The following is a 12,500-nucleotide window of genomic DNA, read 5'->3' as shown; positions in this document are numbered from 1 at the left end:
TAGATAGATAGGTTGAGAGATAGATAGATAGATAGATAGATAGATAGATAGATAGATAGATAGAGAGATAGAGAGATAGATAGATGAATCATTCATACATACTACATACATACATACATAAATACATACATACATGCATACATACATTAAGAGACGTTTGCATGTGTAGGCATACATGTAAATGTAGATGTGTGTGAAAGTATAGAAATAAATAAATGAAAATGGACAAGGATGTCATGTATGATGGTGGAAGGGAGATGGAATGGAATGAATGCATATGTATATGCACTCACACATATATATGTATGTGTGTGTCTATATATATATATATAGACATATATACATACATATGCATATATACATATATATATATGCATATATATATACATACATATACATATAAACATACATTTATATATTTTATATATATATACATACATATTATGCATACATATATATATATACATACATACACATATATATATACATATATATATATATATATATATATGTATATATATATATATATATATATATATATATATTATATATATATATATATATATATATATATATACTAACAAGTATACGGAAATACGTAACACACATATATATATGTTGTTTATTTACTTATAGTTATATATACATGTGTGTATATAGATATATGTATATATATATATATATGTATGTATGTATGAATACACACACACATGTATATATATATATATATATATATATATATATATATATATTATATATATATTGATATAACCATAGCTTTATGTGTGTGTAGATATATATGCACACATATACATGTATATATATATATATTTGTTATTGTATATCTTTTTTTCATACTTATGCATGTATATATATATATATATATATATATATATATATATATATATATATATATATATGTACGTACATTTTAAATATTGTGTCTTTATATAAACATATGTAACAAATTTTCAACATTTCGTTTGTTTTGTCTTTTTTTTGTTATTTTTTTTTTTTTTACTTTTTAATCAAACATTATTAAATAATTTAACCAATATAAAAAAAAGTGTGTCATAATATGACACATCTATTGCGCCGCAATGCGTCCTGTACCCGAATCGCCGTGGGTTTATGTCCGTAATCTATATAGTCAATTGTTTTCATTAACTCTTTGAACAAGAGTACAATGTGCCAATTGTATTTGGCTGAACACTCCACGTAGCCGCACTTCCACTGCTTTTTAACGACATTTGCCACTTCCCGCCTCGACATGCCTCTCTCTTCGGCTTGGTCATGCTTGTTACCAACCACGAAGATGGGAACATCCTGCATGTCCCTGCTCTCGATTATCTGTTCCCGAAGCGATTTAATGTACTGAAAGCTTTCCTCCGACGTGATGTCGTAAACTAAAACGTATGCTGTGGCGCTGCGCAACTCGTAGCCGCGAAAGTCTGTCCATTCATACAGAGAATTTACTGGGAAGTACGGGATGTAAGGAGAATCAATGATTTTCAGTTCGTACAAATGATCGTTGATAATGACGGACGGTATGTAGACTTGCTTGGATTCTGTTGGTTCGTAATCCTCCGTGAAATGACTGCAAACAAACTGTTGGATTATCGACGTTTTACCCACGCCCGGAGCACCCAGAATGGCCAGCTTCACTTTCTGTAGTTCCGAATCAAGAGTTAAATGACTAGCAGCCATATCTGTTGTGATAAACTGCCCATAAGATAAAAGACCTCTACGTAGGTAGAAGTATGAGCGTGCACATGCAATTATATATGTGTGTGTGTGTGTGTGTGTGTGTGTGTATGTTGTTATTTTAATTTATATTTTTTGTAAGTTTCTTTAAGAAACGTATGAAATAAGTCAATATTATCAAGTGCCAAGGCAAACTGTTGTATTTAGCCAAGTAAAGATATGTATGAATGTGTAAAGTTTGCAAAACAGTGTAATAATAATAACAATAATAATAATAATAATAATAATAATAATAATAATAATAATAATAACAACAACAATAATTAATACCGCTGTTATTATAATGTTTATCAGGAATTTTATGAAAGAATATGATTTAAATCTCTAGAAATTTAAACATGCGATGTCATTTTTCTTAAACACAGAAAATATTCCCTATGATATATGAGTATGTTTCTCTGTGTGTGTGTGTGTGTGTGTGTGTGTGTCTGTGTTGTGTGTGTGGTTGTATGTGTATGAGCGTATTTTGTACGTGCGTATGTGTGTGTTTGTGAGTTTTTTTTATGGATATGGGCGTACTTTGTACGTATGTGGGTGTGTGAATATGTGTATGTATCTGTGTTATATGCGTGTGTGTGTATGTGTATTGGTGTATGTGTGTGTACGTGTGTTGTGTGTATTCCCGAGTCTTCTTTATTCTAACATTTACAAACTAAAACAGTTCTTTTTTAAAAAAATTTTCCCGTCTTGCGTTGCATTCGCTTTGGGTCCTAAATTCTATCATGGCGCCTGCCAAGCTGCTGCCATGATGAAATAACTTACAACTAAACTAAATCTATAGTGAAGAAAAAGAAAAAGAACAAGAAGCGATGTTGCTGTTGCTGTTGTTGCTGCTGTTGGTGGTGGCGGTGGTGGTGGTGATTACGGCGTTAATGATTGCTATATTTTGTTATTATTGCTGACAGCTTTTTTTTTATTTTCTGTTTAAAGCTGAGATTCATCCCAAGCGGATTTTTTTCTTTCTCTGGTGTTCGTAGAACTTAAATGCATTTTAAAATATTATTATTATTATTATTATTTTGTTTATTTATCACTATTTACTTATTTATTTATTTATGTATTTAATTTTTGCTGTGGCTGTTATGAATATGATATCTGTAGCAGTGGCGTTGATGCAGATTGATATGTGTGTGGTGGCGCTGGTGTGGCCCGTAGCACAGCGGCGCTTCTGTGGTGTAGTGTAGGGGTTACAAGCAGTAGGGCCGTGTTTTTTGTTGCTGCTTTTTTTTTGTCTTGTTTTGTGTTGTTTTTTTTGGGGGGGGGGGGTTGAGGCAGTAGTGTTTCGCAGTGACGGTGATGGTATCTACGATGGCAATGTTCTTGGTGAAAGCGACTGTGATGGAATGGTAGGGCAGTCTGCGGAGATGAGAACTGATAAGACTGTGGCGATGTGGTAAGGTACCACGGCTAGTGTTTTGGTTTCTTTTTTTTTTTTTTTTCGTTTGAAAGCTGGTGGTATTTTGTACTGATAAGGCGACGAGCTGGCAGAAACGTTAGCACGCCGAGCGAAATGTTTAGCGGTATTTCGTCTGCTGTTACGTTCTGAGTTCAAATTCCGCCGAGGTCGACTTTGCCTTTCATCCTTTCGGGGTCGATAAATTAAGTACCAGTTACGCACTGGGGTCGATGTAATCGACTTAATACCTATGTCTGTCCTTGTTTGTCCCCTCTGTGTTTAGCCCCTTGTGGGTAATAAAGAAATAGGTATTTTGTACTGATGTTGATGATGATGGTATTAACGGCGACGATGTTTATGCTGGTAGTGATAATAGTGGACGGCTGTGGTGCCGTATATAATGACAAAATCCTTAGAGGTGGTGGTCGTGGTGGCTTAGTGGCGTAGCAGTTATATCAGAGCTGATAATATGTATATATATTTTTTTTGTGGCGGTGGTACTTAGTGATGCTGCTGCTGCTGCTAGTATCTGTGGCAGTGATTATGGTGGTGGCACCGCTGTCTATGATGGTGAAGCCTGTACCGTGACGATGGCGTATTTTGAGATGGATGTTTCAGTTTAACGGTTGACTACCGTTTCTTTAATAATTATTATATTCACTAATCGAAAACTTCTTTTAAAAATCACATCATCACTCCATCATCATCACCATCATCATCATCATCATATTATTATTATTATTATTATTTTGTTGTTGTTGTTGTGTTTATATACTTGCTTGTGGTTTCTTTCCTTTTTTCTTTTTATATCTAGCTTGGTTTAAATTCGATCTTAAATTATTTCATGTTCCTGTTTGCTTGTTTGTTTGTTTGTTTGTTTTTCCTCATTTCTTCAGGAGTAGAAAAGCGAAGGGTGGATGTGGTGGTGGTGGTCGTGGTGGTGGTCGTGGTGGTGGTTGTTATATTTTGAGGGCGGAGGTAATAGAGGGGTGTCTATTTTCTTGTCTTTGCTAATAGTATTCACATCGCTGTCTAAGTGGCACATGCTGCGGACCCGCCGTTTTCAGTGTTGGTCACGCGCTGGTCACATGTTGGTCACGCGCTGGTCACATGTTGGTCACTCGCTAGTCACCCAACGATCAAATGCTAACCACAAGCTGATCACACGCTCCACGCCCACGCATGTCGGTCAGCTGTCGATAATGTGCTGGTCGGGTGTTGGTCACGTGATGATCAGATACTGCTCAGAACCTGGTCTCTCTCTGGTCAGTAGTCGGTTACGCGTTGGTCAGGTGTCGGTCACATGATGATCGGATACTGCTCCGTTGTTGTTGGTCGCATCTCTGGTCAGCTGTCGATAACGCGTTGGTCAGGTGCTGGTCACGTGATGACCAGATACTGCGCAGATGCTGGTTACACACTGGTCAACTGTCAATAACGCGTTCGCTAGATGTTAGTTAGTCACGTGACGGTCAGCTATTGGTCAAAGTCGTTGTCATATGTCAGTCAAACTGTAGTTACACGATAGTCACGTGATGGTCAGATGCTAAACACACACTGGTCGCACAAAGGCCACATCTTCAACACATATTGGTTTACATGTTGGCTATATATTGGTCACGTGCTGCTCACGTGTTAGCCACATGCTGGCCCCATGATTGGCCGCATGTTGCTAACATATACGACGATATCAACTTCAAAAATCAGCTCTTCAGCCTTGCTCTCTTGATTTCCATGTTCTTTATCTTCCTCTTCTGCCCCCTCCGCTTCTTCGCCCTCTTCTTCTTGTTGTTCTTGTTTTTGTTGTTATTTTCTTTATTTTCTTCATCGATTTTTTGCTTTAGATTTTCTCATATCGTCTTATATCTGGGGAAAAAAGATTAAAAAAAACAACAAATAAATAAAAATAAACGAACATAAATAAACACAAAAAAATAGACGAATAAATATATAAATAAATGAATAAATAAATAAATAAAAGTTGAAAGCCAATCAATCGATCAATCATCAGTAATTTTAAATAACACAGGAAACACACACTTAAATACACACCGCAGTTATTCGTTCAAATGGCTCCCACCTCTCATTCGCAGTATTTCGTTCGTCGTCTGCCGTCAGTGAAAGTTAACCATGGCTTCGTTCAGCGCAGAATTGGCTGTTTGTGAAGGGAATATTTATCAGATGCAGGATGCCGGAAATATGACACCGGCAAACCCAAATACCCAGTAATCGGTACAGCGACAATGCTAATGATGATATATATATGCGTAAGCATGCATGAATGTATGCATGTATGTATGTATGTATGTATACATACACGCATGCACACATCCATCCATATATTCATATATACATACATATACACATGTATACATGCATGAATGCATACATACATGCATGCATACATATATGCATGAACGCTTGCTTACATACATACATACGCACATGCATACATACATGCATACACACATGAATACATACACACATGCATGCATGCATACATACACACATGCATACAGACACACGAATACATACATACATACTTGCATACATGCATGCATACATACACACGTATGCATACATACATAAATGCCAGCATACATACACACAAGCATACATACACACATGCATGCATGCATACATACATACACACATGCATGCATACATACATACACATATGCATGCATACATACACACGCATACATACATGCATGCATACATACACACGTGCATGCATACATACATATATACACACATGCACACATATAAACAAGCATGCATACATACATACATACATGCAGGCATACACACACGCATGCATAGTTACACACATACATACACACACGCATACATACATACATACATACATACATACATACATACATGCATACATGCATACATACATACATACATACATACATACATACATACATACATGCATACATACATACACACACGCGCGCATACATACAAGAGAGGAATGAACCGGTGAAATTGAGCGAAATTGAGCTGCACCCATCGTAGATGCTTGTATGTCTTTATTCAGTTTTATTTCAAGATTTCTTGACAACAGAGAAAGAAGCGATTTCTAACCTACGTCCAAAGCTCCTTCATTGGAATTTCAACAGCGAAATGTCCTTGTTCATCCCCTCTATGTTTATCCCCTTGTGGGTAATAAAGAAATAGAAATAGGTATTTCGTCTGTCTTTACGCTCTGAGTTCAAATTCTGTCGATGTCGACTTTGCCTTCCATCCTTTCGGGATCGATAAATTAATTACCAGTTGCGTACTGGTGTCGATCTAATCGACTTGCGCCCTCCCCAAAATTTTCGGGCCTTGTGCCTAGAGTAGAAAAGATTATTTAAGCTTAACGTCGATTCATCCGTGGTGTTGTTTTGTATATATAATAAAATAAATATATACAAATTATAAAAATAATTTTAAAAACTATACAATACAGTACTGTTTCTACTTCACTGATTTCCACCTATCGCGGCGGGTTTTGGAACACCCGCGATAGCCGAGGGATTACCGTGTATATATATATATATATATACATATATATATAGTGGATCCAAACAAAGAACAAACAAGAAAAAACAATAACGCGAGGACGTGGTACAAGTACTGTATTATCAGACGCTCAGAAAAGGAAGGAAAGAGGATTTAACGTTTCGAGCAAAGTTCTTCTTCAGAAATAGAGGAAAGTCCAAAAGAAGGGAAGACGGAGGAAGAAAATCGCCAACGATACACACACATGTATGTATGTATGTATGTATGTATGTATGTATGTATGTATGTATGTATGTGCGTATAAGGGTATCCGAATGTACGTATACACTGATGCTGTATATATTAATGTATGCAGATTGGTATATACATTTGTATGTGTGTATATATGTATGTATGTTTGTATGCCTGTATATGTATATATGAATGTGTGTGTATAAAAATATGTCTGGTGGTGTATGGATGTATATATAAATGGATGTATGTATGTACAGCATGTTTCTATGCCTGTGCCTAAAAATGTAAGTATGAATGTATGTATGTATGTATGTATGTACGTGTGTGTATGTGTGTGTGCGTGTGTATGCATGTAAAATTATTACTTAGTGGAAAATGATTTATCGAACTTCGAAACCTTTCGACGTTATCAATCGTTCCATTAGTGGAAATATTTAAATATATATGTCCATACATACGTACATATATACATACATACATATATACATACGTACATGTATAAATGTATATGTATATATATATATATATAGATATATATATATATATATATATATATATATCTATATATATATATATATATATATATATAAATACATATATATATATCATATATTACATTATATTATAATATATATATATATATGCGTGTGTGTATGCATATATATATACATATATATGTTTGTGTATATACGCACGTGTATATACGCACATGCATACAGATATACACACATATATGCACATATACGCACATATATATATATATTCATACGTATATACATATATACATATATATATATACACATGTATATATATTTATATATATATATGTGTGTGTGAGTGTGCACATACGTAAATACATATATATATATAACACACACACACACACACATTCACACACAGGAAGTATTTATTCAAAATATATATATGTATTCGCGTAGAAATGTGAGAGGGAGAAAGAGAGAGAGATGAAAAAAGAAAGATTGAGACCGACAGAAAGATACACAGTGGAAGAGAGAGAGAGAGGGTAATGAGAAGAAAAAGTGTGTGTGTGCGCGCGTGTGTGTGTGTATGTGTGTGTGCAGTAATGAATATTTATGTAAGCGTCTTCTAAAGCAAGTCTTTCTAAATAAAAGCGGAACATTTACTAATGGGAAGACTTAATACTCAGGGCAAATAGAAATATGTTATAAAATTAGTTTTGTGAAAGGGATTCATGTTTCGCCCGACAGCTCATTCAGCCAGTAAAATTAAAATACTTTATCTCAAACATAAGGATTATTCAGAGAAACAGGCGATGTTTTTAGAATATATATGCGTGTGCATGTGTGTTTGTGTGTACACACACGTATATGCGCATGAATGTGTATATATATATATATATATATGTGTGTGTGTGTGTGTGTATATACATTTGTGTATGTGTCGGTGTGTATATATATATATGTATGTGCGTGTACATATATGTATGTATGTATGAATATATATGTATGTATGTGTGTGCATATATATATGTATATATGTGTGTATATATATATATATATATATATATATATAGATATATATATATATGTGCGTATATTATATATATAATAAATTAATAAATAAATAAAACATGCATATATACATACATATATGTACTACCTACCTCTACATGTATATATACATACATATATGGGTAAAGGACACCAAAAAACACGTCGAACACAATGAGAAACGAAAACAAACAAAAACCAAGGAAATGGACATTTTTCTTAAACAACGAAAAAATAGAGTACAGGACATACAAAACAAGGAAAATTCCCCTCCTTCAGTCGCCTTTGCTTCATCTACTCCACGTTTCGAAGGTCAAGGCGATACATGACTTTAATGAAACAATCCTTCCCGCGAAAATCAAATTTAATAAAATTTGAGATTTTTTGCGGAGGGGTAAAAATGGTGACAAAAACAGGACAGTAACGACAGTACAAAATATAAACAGTAAAAGACAGGACAAGGAGAATAACAGTAACACCAACAAGAAGGGCTGTTAAACCGAACGAGATAAAAAATTTTTACGACGCTATTTTTTGAGAATGGCGAAGGAGCAACAGAAAGTGCCATCTCTACTTGAAGGCAGCCAGGACAGAAAGACAGTAGCAGAGTTCTCGTCGCGGGTCAACGACGGGAGGGAGGAGGAGGAGGAGGAGGAGTAAGAGAAAGGGAGAGAAAAAAGGGGATGGTTGTAGAGAAAAAGAGTGAAGAATGAGAGAGAGAGAGGGGGGAGAGACAGTAAGGTAGAAGAAAAGGAAAGCCAAAAGAATGAAGGCTGACAACGGGAGGGGAGAGAAAGGTTAAGAGTGCGCATCATTCACATATATATATATATATACATACATATATATATATATTATATCAAATTAGAGACAAAACCACTATTATGCAAATCAAACAAAGAAAGACAAGCCAATACATAAAATAATTTATATAAATTAAATTTTAACATATGAATATGTGGTTATTCATATGTTAAATTTTAATTTATATAAATTATTTTATGTATTGGCTTAAGTCTTTCTTTGTTTGGTTTGCATAATAGTGGTTTTGTCTCTAATTTGATATAATATAATATTTTACTATAAAATTGGATTCAATCTTAAATCTGATTTTTCCTTGTAAATTTGGATTTATTCCCTAATATTTATTATATATATATATATATATATACAGGAAGATAATAGATAGATAGATAGAGAGAGAAGCATGTGTGTGTGCGTGTGAAAGTTTGGTGATACAAACTGAACTGGACACGTGAGTGTGTATATATATTTATATGTGTGTATGTGTGTTTGTGCGTATTATTTGATCGGCAATTTACGAGTTAACTTAAAGGACGAGAGTCACGTGATATGGAGCATAGAAAACCTCCCCAGTGCATGCCACACATGCCCTTCAAAATGATCAATAACCAATATCGACACCCGGGGAGATCTCGCATCCGATCGGGAGCTGTGGAAGGAATTGGATTGCGATTAATTCAAAGAACAGCATTGTAATACAATGTGGATCGGTGGTTCGACTAACAGCCTACGGTATACTCAACCATTTATGCTGTAATTCAGTGGGTACATACGAGTCTTTTGATAGAACGACGTTAACACTCGTCGTCGAAACCGTGGCACTTTGGTAAGAAGCTTACTTGCCAACCACATGGCTCCGAGTTCAGTCCCACTGCATGGCACCTTGGACAAGTGTCTTCTTTTATAGCCTCAGACTGACCAAAGCCTTGTGAGTGGATTTGGTAGACGGAAACTAAAAGAAGATCGTCATTATATATATAGATATTATATATATCATATATATATATATATATATATTATATATATGTGTGGTGTATATATATATTATATACATATATAAAATATATATATATATTATACATACATTATATATAGTATGCATATATATATATATGTATATATATATACATTTGTGTATGTGTGTGTATGTGTGTGTATGAATATGTGTGTGTATTTGCCCTCCACCACCGCTTGACAACCTGTGTTGTTGTGCTTACGTCCTTGTAGCTAAGTGGTTCAGCAAGACAATGCCATAGAATAAGTAAAAGGCTTAGGAAAGCAGAAATTCTTCAAGGTGGTACCCCAGCATGGCCACAACCTAATGACTCGAAACAAGTAAAAGATAAAATATATGTATGTAAAAGATATGTATGTATCTAGCATTGATCCCTCACTGGTGGGCTACTTAAGAACTGGTTCAGACGCATCCGGCGGTGCAGACGTGTCTCTTCGAGGGATAAATAGATATAATTCGTTAAAATAACAGTTCTGCAATGTATCTTCTCATATCGTGTAAAGAAAAACAGCAAATTAAAAGATATAGCTTTATCTGTATTGAAGATCTATTGTAAGATAACAGCTACAAAAAACAAGCGAACACGCAATACAGCGAAAAAGTACTAAAGGTACTAACGGGTATGTATGTATATGGATGTATATGGATGTATATGTATGTATATGTATGTATATAGATGTATGTATATGGATGTATATGTATGTATATGGATGTATATGGATGTATATGGATGTATATGGATGTATATGTATGTATATGGAAGTATATGGATGTATATGTATGTATATGTATGTATATGGATGTATGTATATGTATGTATATGGATGTATATGGATGTATGTATATGGATGTATATGGATGTATATGTATGTATATGTATGTATATAGATGTATGTATATGGATGTATATGTATGTATATGGATGTATATGTATGTATATGGATGTATATGTATGTATATGTATGTATATGGATGTATGTATATGTATGTATATTTATGTATATGGATGTATATGTATGTATATGTATGTATATGGATGTATAGTTATGTATATGTTATGTATAGGATGTATATTATGATATGGATGTATATGGAGTATGTAATTGTATGTATATGGATGTATATGGATGTATATGTATGTATATGTATGTATATGGATGTATGTATATGTATGTATATGGATGTATATGGATGTATATGGATGTATATGTATGTATATGTATGTATATGGATGTATGCATATGTATGTATATGGGTGTATATGTATGTATATGTATGTATATGGATGTATATATATGTATGTATATGGATGTATATGGATGTATATGTATGTATATGTATGTATATGGATGTATATGTATGTATATGTATGTATACGGATGTATGTATATGTATGTATATGTATGTATATGGATGTATGTATATGTATGTATATGGATGTATATAGATGTATATGTATGTATTTGTATGTATATGTATGTATATGGATGTATATGGATGTATATGGATGTATATGTATGTATATGTATGTATATGGATATATAAACGCCCTCGCCTAGGTTGTATAGCGCATGTACACTCGCTCATACAAGCAAACACATAACGAACACAGTGTATGAGTGCTCAGGGGTATCAAGTCTACCATTGTTTTCATGTTGTGAGAAATATCTCAAGAATTATCAAGCCTGCCAGAAGGAACGTTCCAACGTTGCAACCCGTCTCCATCATGGAAGAGAATAAACGAAGCTACACGAGGTTTTACGGAATTTTGGTATTCTCATCCGAGAAGGAAACAAGTACCAACGTTTCATGTTCAGGTTTGATAACTGTTGAGGGATTTCTTTCGGCATGAAACCAGTGGTAGCCTTGTTAACACACAAATAAAGTGTGAAAGTGATCGTGCTTTACCAGTAAGCGACCATATATAAATGATTCGTTTTACTATTTAATATATATATATATAGTGAGAATTTACAAAAGAAAAAACAAAAGACGAAGACGGGTGCGTAAACAACAAACAGATGTATTAGTTTAAGGCTCAAGAAGTGAGAAAGTCCTTTACGTTTCGAGCCTACGCTCTTCGACAGAAAGGAACAGAGAATAGGGCCGCCCGATGAAGCGGGAACGCGAAACCAGTTGCGATTTATTTGATTTTAGATTTCAATAAATATTCTTCCACTCTACTTGATCGAAACAAATACTTTTCACGCTTCATTGCTTATTTACCACTTGAATACTCTGC

The 12,500-nt window shown here is 34.2% G+C and overlaps 1 protein-coding gene across 3 annotated transcripts in view; it reads right to left on the bottom strand.

Annotated features, from left to right (window-relative positions):
- Nucleotides 1-949: 949 nt before the first annotated feature.
- Nucleotides 950-12,500, bottom strand: part of LOC115224370 (ras-like protein family member 10B) — a 32,287-nt gene continuing 20,736 nt past the window's right edge. For 2 of the 3 annotated variants that reach the window (XM_036513448.1, XM_036513447.1), the window contains exons 2-3: nt 3,480-5,026; nt 950-3,229 (exon numbers count right to left, since the gene is read on the bottom strand). In XM_036513448.1, the coding sequence (XP_036369341.1) occupies nt 1,072-1,707 (636 nt within the window). In that variant the 5' untranslated portion in view covers nt 1,708-3,229; nt 3,480-5,026 and the 3' untranslated portion in view covers nt 950-1,071. Of the gene's footprint in view, nt 3,230-3,479; nt 5,027-11,635; nt 11,651-12,500 lie in introns of those variants that run through there. The other variant, XM_029795252.2, reaches the window with a different exon arrangement.

This window comes from Octopus sinensis, linkage group LG25 (assembly GCF_006345805.1).
Source record: "Octopus sinensis linkage group LG25, ASM634580v1, whole genome shotgun sequence".
Classification (NCBI taxonomy): Eukaryota; Metazoa; Mollusca; class Cephalopoda; order Octopoda; family Octopodidae; genus Octopus; species Octopus sinensis.
Note: the sequence above shows the minus strand (reverse complement) of the source record. Positions and strands in the feature narration are given on the sequence as shown.